Below are 15,109 nucleotides of genomic sequence, written 5' to 3' on the forward strand. Positions count from 1 at the left end.
ATCTTTTTATTTGTGGGAAAGCAGAAATAGCACGAGGCCCTCCCAGCTATCTTAGCCTCAGTGTGCTCCCGCAGATTCAATCACATGAGGTTTTGAACCTGAGTTTCCTGGTGAAAAACATCCAATTTCACTGTTGAGACATGTTTCCATTTTCTATTTAAACACTAGATTATTATTAATATAATACAATGAAACAGACCTGTGAAATGTCTGCCAAACAAAATTTAAGATAGATTAAGTTCAAAGTTACATTTCATGTACACACTGTATAGCTTCAGTCTTATATATCTGGTCTGAGATCTATCTGAGCAATAAACATTGTGCACTCCACACAGCACGCTCTGTGTGAGCCATGAAATCACGAAATGAGAATGAACGAATGTCAAAGCAGACTCTCAGGGAAACTTTTCTAATGCTTCAGCATCGATTCGTGTCTCTGCTACAGTATGACAACCACAAGATGTGTAAACATGACACTCAAAATGACATAGCTATGGGAAATTTATAGATTCGTGCATCAATAGAGATCATGTATGATGCGTTCAGGAGCAAGTCAGATCTTGGCAAAACTTGATGCGAATAAAGTGAGAGTGAAAGTTAAAAAAAATGCAGAGGATGCCCTGTCATTTATGAAAGGGTTAATTCCAAATGCAAGATATTATTCATAAATTCACTTCATTTAAAACAGCATCAGGAAACTCGAGAAACTTGAAATATTTAATACAATGTGACAGAAAACGTCAACAAGAACAGTGAAAGATAGAACAGCGAGATTTCTGAAGGAAACACTCAAACATTTAAATCTGATTAAAATCTGATGCAAAACACAAAAATATATTAAAAACCAAAAACAATGGCGATATTGATCATTAAAAAAAACAGATTGGCAGTGCCACTTTCTACAAGGCATTTCTGGCATCAACATTTCTCAAACTTTAGATTTACATTTTCATTTACTCCTTTTTTTTTTTCTAACATTGATATGCAATCTGAAGCTCTTTGTATTGGAGTCCCATTCATCCAGACTCATGTATCGACAAAGAAACAATGTGTTATGACATTAACTGCACATATGGCCACAGTAATTTCAGTCTCAAGTGCAGTGGGGATCCTAAAATCACAGCACAACTTTCTAAATATCATGTGCTGTGTGGGTATAATCACCAGCATCCCTCTAAGCTGTGGTATAAACATATACAATAAGTCAGCTTTTAGTCTCTCCACAGCATTTAGGAGCACGCACCTTTGTAATGCTTCAGTACCAAACCTCTGAGTCATCCGCGCTATGTCTCTGGGTTAGATGTAGCTCTCCTGCTCCTCCTTCATAGGGGGAATAGTTTGAGTGCCAACGTCCGATTCTTTCAAAACAGCCATCTCGCTCGCTTCGTTTCCCGTTTGCTTCCTCGCCTCCTTTTCTCCTGCGTCCGTCTTCCCATCACCTTCCTCCTCCTGTTCCTCTGCACTTATGTCCGTCTGGGAGAGGTCCGGCTCTGTGCGGCCGGCCTGGTCGTCTCGACTGTGATTCGGGCTCTGTCTGCTGAGCTGATGTTGGTCCTGGTCCTGGCTGTTGAAGAATCTTCGGATGGTGTGTTTGGGCAGGCCCAGCTGAGCTGACAGGGTGTGGATGGCCTCCTCGTCTGGGTTGAGGCCCACGTCCTGGATGAAGCTCTGCAGGATTCCCAGTGCTTCGTGGGACACTCTTAGCCCCTCACCTTCGACCTCATCTCCACCTCGGACCTCGTTATCCACCTCTGAACAAGCCCCAGCCCCGCCTCGGTCCTCGTCCCTCACGTCCGGCCACTTCATTATGAGCTTCTCTTTAACCCTGCCCTCTTTGCTTTCTCTGGTGGTCTCATTAAGCCCTTCCTCACCCACATTTCCATCCCTCACCTGCTCCTTGCTTTCTGCACCCTTGTCCCTCACCCTCACAGTACAACACCAGTCCCCTCCCAAAGTGCTCCTCTCTCCTCGCCCCCCCTCAACCCAGTCCTTACTGTCCCCCCTCTCAACATTACTGCTGCCCCTGCCCTGCAAACGTATTCTCATCTGCCCCCAGTTGCCCCCAGCCTCAGACTCGGCTGGTGATGCGGCACATGGTTGCCGTGGAGACAGGTGAGGCCCTGCCTCGGGCTGCAGGGGGTGATGGGGTTGAAGATGGTGTTGCTGTGGTAGCGGGGAGTTGCGTTGATACTGAAGAGAGAAAGTAGAGAAATTAGAAGCGATTACAGTAAAAAACCATATTTAGTCTTTTGGATTTTACATTTTCAGCACCAGCTGGTTTCCACTGTGTTACTGTGGATATAACTGTGTTTGATTTTAACGATTTAACGTGAAGTCAAGTGAAGGCAGCCTGGACAGAAATGTGTTTGTATGATTTGTGATAGGTCTTACAAATAAGGAATGGGTTTAGCTTTTTTATGTGCATATTTTATTACAGATTCTATTTAAAAATGTACAAGTAATGGCTTCTAGCTATTACTTCACTGCCTAATGAAACACGCTCTATCCATTTTAGATGGGCACTGTATGTTAAAGAGCAGTTCTCATATTTTCCATCTCTAAATTACAAACACAGTCATTGATATTAGAATTGCTCTCATATGATGGCAGAATAAACAACCTTGGCTTCTTATATTTGTGGATTGTGTTTTACTTCTCAGTTGTTTCTCATGGGAGCTCTAAATAATCTGAAGGCATAAAGCGTTGGCAGTTCTGTCCTTCTTTTGACCTCAGCTGTGTGAATTGGATCTGCTGAGGGTTCACATGTGAGCTGCTCTGCGATGCAGCCATTCCAGGGTTCATGTTCATAGACTTGATCAGAGTCCGAACCAGGGTTAGATGCCCTCTCCACTGAGGTAAGAAGCCCGCCCATAATTCCCCTCCTGACCGTTAGATGGAGCCAACAGAGGGTGGTAAAAGTGTGAAGTTAATCTTATTAAGCCAAGTTTGTATCAAAATGACTTGACAGGAAAGATGCCCCAAACAAACAAAGCTGCACTCTGCTGTGATTTAATTACCATCAAAATGTGTTTACTTGTGTATAACTCTTGCATACATGTTATTTTGAAATTTAAATAATATATATTTCAAAAGAAATAGACATTTTTCTTAATGGGGCCGTCTTACCCCGGTTTACCCTACATGAGAAGTCTTCTTGTCTTGCTATTAATGCAATGGTATCCCACGCAACGTATTGTGCTTTCACAAACACAGTGGTACACAACCATTTTTTGCTGTAATCAAGCCATCAATCCACGCCCGAGCTGTGGATGTGAGAGAAAAATAACTAATCAGCCTCACGGATCATTGCTTGACGCAGTTATCATCTTTTTTTCTGACAGGTTTGACATTTAGCCGTCATTACTGTGCTGCTTTTCCATTGCACACCCCCGACATTTTTTGGCATTCAATGTGAGGTATTTTCTTTTCCATTTCTGTTTAAAATTCATATTATTTATTGCTATTATTTTACATACCACTGTTTTTTAATTGGTTTTTAAGTGCCTTGTAAAAAAGACAGTCATGTCATCTCAAGCCTTCGTAATAATAACAACGTCCCCTCTAAGCCGTGTTGATTGGAGGGTTACAGTTATTTATCTGCTAGCCTTTTATTCCAAACTGCTGTTTCTATAGCTGATAACACATAATGGAAAAAAAAAAACATTGTGGATTTTTCCTCGAGCAATATCTGTGTTTAGAACGTCAGTTTGTGCGTGAAGATAGTGTGTTTATCTTGTTGTGTTCTCACCAGTGCATTGTCATTACTGAGCAGCGTAAGCCTGTCAGTGCAGTGCTGCTGTGCTGTTGTGTTGCTGCTCTCCTGTTCATAGATGGCATCTCGTTCCGTCTGGGACAGGCTGAGGAACCGGCGGATCATGCACAGGTTCTCCCACAGGGTCCGGTTCTCTGGGCTGGGGTCCTCCTTCCAACGCAGCAGCTCACACAGCCAGCCCTACAGGAGGAGTAACACTTTACTGCTAGTCCCTCTATTTGGCATTTATGTGCAGTACATAAACATTTGATACATGGTTTATAGCACACTATAATATAATTACAGGCAGATATACATGTGTATTAATGCATTTGCCTCCTGTGTAAGACTGAGCACACAGAGATGCTCTGTTGTCATTAAGTGGCCTGACCCAGAGGTCAAGACACTGCACACATTAAGGTATCCTTAGACATGACGCTGACACCCAGGTGCAGATCTGTCTGACCTCACCTGACAGCTCTGCAGAGCAAGAGGAAGCAAGTGGAAAAATACCTCTTGTTTGATCAACTATAATGTTACAACAAAAAGCTGTCGAGCCGCCAAATATCCAGCCATAATTGCCACGCCATAATAAACATATCCATTAGCCATGCTAATTAAGTCAATAATTCTGTTAATTAGCTCATTAAATAGTGAATATTTTTACATTAACAAGCTCATCTTCTCATACCTCAGAGTATCAATATCTTAGGGTCTGTGCAAACTTAAGAGTTAAAAAAAGATGCATTTTCTCCTTATGTGTCTGCATGCAAACTGGCTTATTTTAAATTCTGGATGTCTCAGCATCACGTACAGTATATAGGTTTAACTTTGCATGCATTAGCCTAATTTCTGTAACACTTATTTATATAACACATAAATTGCCAAAATACACATTAGTCATCTTAAATCTTAGGCTTGTTGGAGCATGTAAACAGGAAGGGATTGAAAGTTTGATATAACCTAATTCCTTTGATGAAGAACTGTAAAACATGCAGTCCAGATATCCTCCTCTGGAGAAGTTTATGCAAACGACCTGCCAGGTCAGGTGCTTCGTCTTTGTTTGGCATATTTAATGCAGCATATGAACAAAAACTAATAATTTCTGTTATATAATGTGAACCTCGCGTGTAAAGCTAACATAGCGATAGTACATCCAAATTGCCATGGCAACACTATGTAAATTAATCTGATGAATTTTGATTCACATCTCCCTACAATACCCACTCTATTTATTTTGTAACTAATTAGAATTGAATAAGATGTAAGTCGGTCTATAAATTATAAATTCACAATTATTTACTTTTCACAGTCATCCAAAGTTGGTTCATGTTGTAAAGCCTCTTGTCTATTTCCTGTTTGCTCTCAATATACAAACATAAGAAAGAAAAAGTAGCAGTTTGGAAGATCCTTTACTGGCAAAGCCAAAAGATGATGGAGAGATTTTCTTATTAGCTTCAATCTTTTCCTGCATCACGAGGGAGGAAACTTGTGAGTGGCAGATTGAGGAGGGTAAAGCTGAGCTAGTTTCAGATTCATGAACTGGAGCACGATTACGTTTGCAAGCAGGCTGATGCGCACACACACACACACACACACACACACACACACACACACACACACACACAGATTCACACAAACACACACGCGCACATACACCTGGCTTTACCCCAAGTCTAGCACACAATGCCATCCAGATGCACAGTGCAGATAGAACAGAGAGATCCAGCATGGTTCTGCCTGCCAAACAGCCGGGTAATACAGAGAGAAAGAGAGAGAGGGGTGAAGAGAACATAGAGAAAGTAAAGTAAAAAGGGAGGCCAGCGAAGAGATAGAAAAAGAACCTCAGGGGTTTTGGACCACCTGTCTGTTCTGGCATGACCGCTGAATGACCTCCAGACATTTTCATGATGAGTAGAGAGAAGGGAGAAAGAAAAGGAAGGAAGAAAGAAAAGTGAGAATTGGAGACATGCACGGGAGGAAGCGAAAATGAGACAGCTAAAATCCCCCCATTCCATGAAGGGAAATTATCCTCAAAACAAAAGGCAATAACAAGCTTATGGGGCCGCCATAAAAATGAGAACAATAAACACTCAAATCATGCCTGTGTGTATGTGTGTATTAGTGCATTTGTTTGCCCGTGTGTGTTTGTGGGATTGCGCGTGCCTGCGTCTGCTCATACAGTATGTCTATGTGCACAAATAAGTAGTGTGCATGTGTGCACGTGTTTTTGTATGGTGACTATTAAAGTGATAATTTAGGACACAATAGCAGTCTGATGCACTGATGATAGTCCTCTGCAGAGTACAGCTGCTGGTTGATTATCTGGGCTTCCCTCCACACACACTAGCCACCCCTGCTTTAACCGAGGAGATGGATTCATCAGAGAAGCTGCATTTGAAAAATCAGGCAATAGAAACAATCGGGTGAAACATGCATGTGTTTAAGTTTGGACTTCATCAGAGTCGCAGTGGGAAAACAAGCAAGCACCTGACTCTTAGAGGCGGCCACCTTTGCAAACAGAGCCTGCGACACCTTGGCTCTCTTCATCTCGTGCTGAATGTCCTCGTAGATGGAAGCGCTCACACTGAGAACACAACTGTCCGTCCTCAAGCCTCTGTCTCCTGTAACTGGAGACAGTCTTGCCTAAAAAGAGACAGATGAAAAGGCAAGAACATTGTGTTTAAAAGCAAGCCACAGTAGGTATTAATGTAATAGGCATTTGCAGCAAAGTGAAATGAATCCAATACATTTCAGGCTTGGCCAGGCAGTATTCAGAAATGGTAAGCCAGTGAGGGATCATGTCCCTTATGCAGCCGTACAAGTGTCTAGACAAAGGGGGATGGAATCTGATTCCACCCTGTGATACACCCCAATGATTAGACGCCATGATGAGGTGATACATGATTATACCCCATGATACTCTCACAAAGTGAAGCTTCTGCCTGGCAGGAGAAGCAGCTGGCAACTTCATGTAGTATAGAGAAAACGTGTGGCAGTCTGCACTCTGCAGGGCAACAGAGGGGCTCTGTAGGGCTCTACATGCTCAGAATGCCAATCCTCACGTGCTTTAACAGGTATATAGTTTACTGATGATAGGATATTTGTCTTGACCACTAACAATGATGCCACCAGAGGAAAGTTCAACAGCCTAACATGATGGTGTTTTGTTGTCGAGTAGGTCCTTGCCTTTGCTACATTAACCCAGTTCAGTCTGTGTTCTCTTTCCATTCATACAAGATATATGAAAGATTGTAATTTAAATTCTCCTTGCGTAAAAACAGTAACAGTTCTCCCATTTCAATATTTCACAGCTGCTTTGTGACACTGCTTTTTGGTTTCATCTTTATCTCTCTCTCAGGCGGTCTGCTGGCTGACCTGTGTGGGTCTCGGTGGCGTGTTATTGCAGCTGGGGGTGAATCCAATCAGGCTTCTGTCTTTCTCCTCCTGGTAGATGCGCTCCCTCTCAGCCTCGGGGAGCTGCAGGAAGCTGTACATGGCCCGCAGGTTGACCAGCAGAGACTGGGAGGCGTGTATAGGGTCTTCCTCCTTCCGCAGGATCTCTGACAGCAGGCCCTGGTTCAGGTAACACATACAAGTCAATACTCATTGATTAGTATAAGCAAGAAATACATAATAAGCACACTTTTTCTATAGTTATACATACCATATAGACATAAGAGTGGTATTGATCTTCTCTCTACCTTTCACTGAACAAATGCATTTCCAAAATACCAAATTATGCGTTCACTGCTTCACACATAACACAGGGAACGCCATGATGGATCTCATATGTAAGACTATGGATTCCTCCATTAAGGTGGAAGAGCCAAACAGAAAAGTTCCTCATAAGAATTTTGCGAAAGCTCCTCACATCCAACTCTGGATCTCTTTCAAAAAGGCACCTTGTCAAGTTCCTGTGGTTTACTGTTTCACAGCCAGTTCCCAGTCAGTGCTAAGCACACTACTCGCCTGTAGAGCTAGCATTATTCTGGGTGTATCTGTGTATGCAGGAAAGCCTTCAAACATCACATTGTAGGGCTTCCGTCCTGAAAAGAAATCAGATTTCACACTGGCATGGAAATGAAAAGATGGGAAACTGCCATTTTATTCAAATTATGGATCATTTTTGGATCCACCCAGCAAAACCCCTCCTTCCAAATAGACGGAGGCTTTATGTGAATCTCCAAATGACAAATGCTCCCCTCACGTCTATATGGCATCTTGGCATCATGCCCGACTTGTATGGCTGGCACTGGAGCACCTTGGACTTGGCAACAGGGAAACACGGGGGTGGATAATAACTAGCTCTGCTTATTGTGATGAAAATGATAATGATGGTAATAATAATAATAATAACAATGGGCTTAGCCTGTCCTCTGAGCCCCATTTCTGTGGGTGTGGTGGTGAATGTAAGATGATGGACACAGATAATGTGGCTTTTTAGTGTTAGAGGCGATGGCAGAGGGATATATGGATAGGAAATGAGGAAGACCAATGGAAGGAAAAAGGCAAAGATTGAAAAAAAAAAAAAGATGAATTGGCAATCAGGGGTAGAGATTAAACGAATAGAAGGGCGGCCAGAGTAAAAGGTGACAAGATGAAGGGACTGTAAGATAGAGGAAGAGGGAGACAGCATTTCTCCAAGGGGTTGTGATTAGTTGGCCCAGCAGCTGCTTCAGTGCTGGCACCAGCTTTGTGCTGCAGAGAGCTGGCACAAACACACATACACACAAACACACACACATGCATGGGGGGAGGGGGCACTGCGGCAAAGGCCGTGCCATTGTGCCAACCATCAAACACACATATTCACAGAGCACACTTATCTACAACCGCAACGCCAGAAAACACTTCCAGAAGGTAATCACCAGCAAACAGTTGCAACCTCTTTCAACACCTGTCATGCGGATCACAGCCACTGTGATGTATGTGTTCCATACCTGGGTCCTGTTAAAGGCCACCCGGGCAAAGATGGCCTGGGAGATGCCTGCTCTCTTCAGTTCCTCCCTCACACAGTGGTAGATGTCACTTGGTACGTCTGTTGGCCCCACAGAAGACCCAGCCGATGTCTGGTTTGGCAGCACGGCTGCAGGGCCTCCCCCCGGGCCGCAGTGTACCTGCTGTGGGGCTTGAGAATCAGGGGTTTTGGAAAAGACCTTGGCAGGACCCCTCCCGACAGGCGGATGGTTAAGATACTGCTGAGGGGACGGTGAGAGACCCTGGCCAGCTAGCATGCGGCTAACGGCATACTGCTGGTTGAGAAACTGAGCCATCACAAGCTGCTGGTTGACCATTTGGGGGCTGAGAGGTTGGGTCACCAACCCGTGGGGGCGCCGGCTGAGTGTGGGCCGGCCACATATGTTGGCTACTTCTCCACGCGAGAAGAGAAGGGTGGAGCTCGGATCAGCTGGGCTACTTGTGATTGGCTGCTGGGTGAGGGTGATATGTGTGGACTGATCAGAGAAGCTGTCAATCTCTGGTGGAGGAAAAGACAAATGTACAATTATTAACACACTACTACTACCACTTCTACTACTAGTAGTAGTACTACCACTACTACTACTACTACTACTAACAGTATGGATCCCAAATCCATACTGGGTCCTATTTCTAAGCAGGTTTTAAGTAAGTTGTGTTTTCAGACTAGAAGAGTGACAAAATGAAGTGTGTACAAACCAGACAGCGTGCATACTAAATACATTTGATTTTTGAGTGTGCTGCTGACGGACACTAATCCCCCACAATGCAATGCACAAATTAAACAGAGGAGCAGCTCACAGGTGGAATTTTTTAAATAAACTGTGGGTGGTAGTGAGACACCTCCAGAAACATCTTGGGGAAAAAAGTATTAAATCTTAGAAAAAAAAAAAACATTTTGGTTTTTCTTCATAAAGTGCAGCAGTGACTTTCAAAAGTTTCAGACTGATTGATGTCTGATATATTCTACAATTTCCTGTTACTATGCAATGGCTCGTCTAACTGCTCAAACTGTATTACGATACATTTGTAGGACATACTGTATGGAATTAGTTTCTTGTGTGGATTTGAGGCATGCTGTAAGACTTGCAGGCTTGATTGAAATCTCTCACCCTTGAAGCATTTGGTCTTCTTGAAGTGCTTGTACCAACGACCAAACTCGTGACACTTGGCAGCTGAGACATTTGCATAGTAAGTGCTATTTACAATAGATGATATCATACTCTGAAACAGAGGGGGAAGACAATAGAAATTCATTACATTTTCCAAGCTCCTGCTATGGGCGGCCTGGGTGTCTCAGCTGTTCACACATCTGATATTAATGAACTCCGATCTGTGTTATTAAAAAGACCCCCAGGTAAATAGGATAATAAAGACAGATGAGTGTGTCAGTGTGTGAGCTCCTGGTGTGTGCATGTACAGCACGTGTATGCATGAGTGTGTGTGTGTGTGTGTGTGTGTGTGTGTGTGTGCGTGCGTGTGTGTGTGTGTAATCAAAAAAAAAAAACCCACTAGAGGTCATCAGAGACTATGCCTCTCTGTCTGTCTCACACACACACACACACACACACACACGTTCACAGTTTTTCCCCAAAGACCGTCCTCTTCTGCAATCTTTACATCTGATTACACCTTTCATCTTCTCATATTTATTTTAATCTGCTTCTCGCAAACAAGAGAGGGGGTAAAGGGAGTGATAGGAGAGAGAGAGAGAGAGAGAGAAAGATTGGGGAGAAAAGCTGGGGGAGGGAGGATTGACTTGTATCAGATCTGCAGAGAAGGAAGGAAAGAATCTGAAGAGAGAGATAGTGTGCAATTTCACTTTATCAAACTGTAGATGTCCTTCGCACCCTCAGGCAAAATAACAGATCGACTAAGTTTATAATTATGAATATTCATAAATATTCATACTGCAGCATTAATGTAAAATTATTTCTGCAGTTGTGTCTGTATTTGCTTAATTAAACACACCAGAATTGAAGAAGATCTTAAAACCAGATTTGGGTGTTAGTGCTGAATCAGTCAAGAGTGCAGAAAAAGTGACATACCAAAGAGTGAGAGAGATGGAGAGATAGAGTTAAGTGAGAGCAAGACGGTGGGTGAGGCTGACAGACAGATCGAGTGACAGGCAGACAGGTTGGCAGTGGAGAGAATCAAGATAGGCAGCAGCCCAGGCAGTAGGGCTTTTTAAGAGATAGCCATCTCTCTTTATCTGTTTCTCTCACGCGCTCTGCCCCCACACCTTATCTACCTCTGCATCTGGACTTCCTGTCTCACTATTGGACCACACGCTTACTCTGCTTCACATTCACATGTCGAAGTGGGTACATGCACACACACTTTACACGCACACACACACACACATTTGCAGGACATGGAAGAGCAAATACTTTACAGGCACACTTTGAACTTCAGCCCAAATTCTCTTCTTCTCTCTTCTTTTATGCATGTTCTGTGTGTGTGAGGGTATGTGTTAGGCCTACATGTGTCCTGGGGACATAAATCCTTTTACACAGCCACATTGTGGGGGCTCACCTTCCTTATGGAGAGAAAACATAAGCCCCTCTAATGTTTAAGGTTAGGGTCAGGCGAGTAGTGGTTATGGTGTGTGTGTGCTTATGGGGAAAAAACTCAAGCAACCATGTAAATCATGACATTTAGGGTGAAGACTGGGGTTAAGGTTAGGTTTGGGTAAAAGCAGGGTCAGGGTGTGTGTGTTTGTGTGTGTGTGTGTGTGTGTGTGTGTGTGTGGGACCTGGGACAGTGGGCACTCCTTGGCCAGGGTGCTCTGGTTCATGTCCTTTAGGAGCTCCTTCAGAGCGTTTCTCACTGTCGAGTGACTCCACTGCTCAGCTGGCAGGTCCTCCAGTTTGGGGCAGCTGGACAAAGTGCAAATTAAAAAACAGTTAATTTAATGCTGCACTTCCATCAAGAATCAACAAACCTGACTTTCAGTACCCACACTGCATCCTTCAGGTCCCATAATGTAGCCTTTCATTAGACCCTGTTAACATCATTAGGGATATTTTTCTCAGACTTCATAAAGCTCCCTTCAGAGCCTCAGATGACATACAGCTGTTTTCCCAGGCTGATCAGTACTTCTCGAGAGAAGTAAACTGAACTTTGTGTGCAAAATCAGTGGAGAAGATAAACCCACAACTTCTTCACTTGCTTATATGGAGCTGCTCCCAGCATGCACTGGGTGATGGGAAGGCAAATTTCCAGTGTAACACACACACACACTTTCAGGGTTGTGTATGAAAGTCTGAGCTGTGGGAGGAAACTAAAGCACTTAACAAACAAATAAATTAAACAAATGAACTGACAAAACATGCTTCTTTCTTTGAGACAATAGGCCTATTTTACTGAAGACATTTTGACACGTCTCAGCAGGATAGGCACAATCACACGTGTAAATAATGAAATGAATGATCTGAATTCCTTTTAGCTGCTTCTATTGTTCAGCATTCGTAATGTTACTGGTAACACCTGTATTTTTCTATGATAAGTCAAAAGATCTACTGTGGAGAAGGCCGCATATTAACTTTACTTTTCTGTCTCGTAATCATAAATATTACAAATCTCATGGTAGATCTGACTCAAGACCCATTGTGTGGCACGGCAGTCAAAACCAACTCTCAAAAAAAGGAAGGAACATTTATCATTTCAAAATGTTACAGGAAATAACTTTTAATGTCTTCCACTATTGAGATGCTCATTGATATTCATTGCAACAAGCAAATAAAATCACTCATTAAAAGTAATGTAATGGCATTACAATAGAATATGAATTTTATCATTCTCTGCTCGAGACAGTGCACCAAAATACTTTTTTTATGGGTCTGATTTGCTCCCTGCCCTGTGGTTGTTTTATTTTCTTTATGCAAATGAAGGATAGTGGGCAGTGGGAGTCTTTCCCAGCATGCACTGTGAGAAAGTCTTTGTAGACTCCATATAGACAGGATGTGGAATAGAGCCTGACTGTAAGTGTAGACAGATGTATAGATGACAGGCTCCTACCTGTGCAGCTGTATCTTTAGGGTGATAACATGGTGAACATCCTGCAGCATATCAGCCACTGTGGCATCAGGAGCGTCTGTCACACAGGACAGAGGCACCGGGTTCCACTTGCCCACCTGGATCAGACCTGAACATACACAAAAAAGGAAAACTGTGGGAACACGATGGACTTTTTGGTGTCCTGTCCTCTTTGTGCAAATGTGTGCTCTGTACCTTTGGCCTGTGCAGCAGAGCTGTGTGAGTAGCCCAGCGTCAGCAGGGCCATCTCTATCAGCTGGTTAAACAGCAGATCTCTCTTGACCAACACAAACTCAGCATGTTCTTCTCTCCTCTCTCTTTCCAGGGGGCTTTCCTTGTGCTCCACCACACAGAACACTGGCAGCAGGCTCCCTGAGGTGATGCACACAAATTATGTCATACAGCCTGACACTGAAGAGTCCAATTCATAGAGTATAGAGAGTGCATATATGACATACGGGGACTGCTCAACCAAAAGAAAATCTCACGAAAGACCCAATCTGTAATTTCATATTTCAAGCAAGTGTTGGAAAATCTTTAAGGAGAAAAAGCCCACTGAGCTCCGTCTATTCTCTGAATGCCATATCAGTCCATGTACCTTTGCTGTGCATGCTCTTGCTCTGTGGCCTCACTGTGGTGGGTTTCTGGGCCAGACAGGGGTTTTTGGGCACAGGACTCCCCTGCCTGCTCCTATCCTGGGCCGAGGGTCCTGCTCCGTTTTGTTCCAGTCGAGCCAGCTTGGCAGGAGGGGGCCGGGGGTCTACAAGGAGATCATTGCCCTCAGGTTTCTTGGCTCCATTACACAGGGCGTCCATCTGTGGTCTCACACTAATACAGAGAGGCAGGCACTTAAAAATCAAAGACCACACGAGGTAAACAAATAAAAATCACTCATATTATCTTTAGAGTATGTCTGTTGTGGTCAGCAGTGAGCTGGTGACAAATGCAGTGTATAGTATATGTGGACACCTGGTGAGTGTCTACAGAGTGAGAAAGAAAGCTGTTCAAGTCATTTACAGTTCTGTGTCTTACAAATTAGAAAGCGCAATTTTGACACACACGTACACACACACGTACACACACACACACTCAGATCTGAAGGATATCCTGATCGGTATTAGGGGATGACCTTCACCCAGATGCAGCGACTGGGATAACCCTCTGAATCCAGTGAAAGTCCGGTGAAGGCTACAGCGCAGTTTCCCATAGTAAACCTGCTGTCATCTCCAGGCGCGCCGCTGTAAGATACTGATTCAGTTCATCTTCAGCTCCTAAATGCGCGCTAATCGTCCCACGTCTGATTCGACTGAAGTTTGATCAGGGCGAAACCAACCTGTTCCAGTCGGCATAGCGTGCATGTCCGACCTGCCGTCATACCTCAGCAGCCCATTCCTGTAGACATCGGCTGTATCCATATGTTGTCCTCGCTTCCATTGAGCTCCAGTTGAGGAACAGACACGCTTCTTTTGGCCGTCGGCTACTTACACCAATCGTCTGTTTAACATCGACATTATCTCGGGTTTACTCTTTTGCCCCTATCCCTCCTTGTTTTCCGTCCGCGCGTCGCTTTACGCTGTAATAAATTGGCCTTAGCGCAAGTTCAGAGCGACATCCCGTCCAGAGCACCGGGACATGCAGCGACTGTGGATCGAGCTCCACAGAGAACAATACACGGCTCGGAGCTCCGATCATATATTATGCTCCAGCACTGACTCCGGGACAGCAGTTGGTTACACTTCAAAGGCCTATGCGCACGCGGAGTGAGAGAGAGAGAGAGAGAGAGAGAGAGACTCACACCCCCACACACAGACTCATAAATACGCGGACCCAGCTGCATTAGCATATGGTGTAATAATGAATTCACTAGCGCGCTCCGTAAATGTATTAAATGTGACAATTGCGCATAAATCTATTTATTATTTTCTGCTGCATGCTGTGCACGCACTTATTATTGTCTTTAGGGTATTGGAGCTCTCCATGGTAACAAAGTGGAGCAGGACGAGGTGGAAGTGGCTGACTGATATTAACTTTTGAATGTTTATGTTTTATCTGACAAGATTATCTCTGCCTCGTGTTTCATATGTGGATAATCACGCTTTTCAGTCTATAGGAGCCTACAGTATAGTAATACTCACTATACTATACTATACTATATCATAGTATAATAGGCTATGCATAATGCTATGGGACCTAAGAATAGCACAGTATGATATTGTTTCAAGATAATACAATATATTGTGGTATCATATAGTATAGTTTCCACTATACTGTACTATATCATCATATAATAGCCTATGCATAATATTTGTATAGCTATACTATAGTATGGTATAGTAGAGT

The 15,109-nt window shown here is 43.6% G+C and overlaps 1 protein-coding gene across 4 annotated transcripts; it reads right to left on the minus strand.

Moving 5' to 3' along the window:
• satb1a (SATB homeobox 1a) lies at positions 1-14,509 on the minus strand. Of its 4 annotated transcripts, none has more exons than XM_076755301.1 (11): positions 13,899-14,509; positions 13,368-13,597; positions 12,965-13,141; positions 12,752-12,878; positions 11,487-11,610; positions 9,844-9,955; positions 8,695-9,230; positions 7,130-7,327; positions 6,242-6,397; positions 3,749-3,952; positions 1-2,190 (listed from the first exon to the last, which is right to left on the minus strand). In XM_076755301.1, the coding sequence occupies exons 2-11, from the start codon at positions 13,582-13,584 to the stop codon at positions 1,297-1,299; spliced, it is 2,745 nt and encodes a 914-aa protein (XP_076611416.1). In that variant the 5' UTR covers positions 13,585-13,597; positions 13,899-14,509; the 3' UTR covers positions 1-1,296. The 4 variants fall into 4 exon arrangements, with proteins under 4 accessions (XP_076611416.1, XP_076611415.1, XP_076611417.1 ...); XM_076755300.1 differs by having other exon boundaries at positions 13,859-14,509; XM_076755302.1 differs by having other exon boundaries at positions 13,847-14,509.
• Between the last annotated feature and the right edge of the window lie 600 nt (positions 14,510-15,109).

Source organism: Chaetodon auriga, chromosome 17, assembly GCF_051107435.1.
Source record: "Chaetodon auriga isolate fChaAug3 chromosome 17, fChaAug3.hap1, whole genome shotgun sequence".
In the NCBI taxonomy this organism is placed as follows: Eukaryota; Metazoa; Chordata; class Actinopteri; order Chaetodontiformes; family Chaetodontidae; genus Chaetodon; species Chaetodon auriga.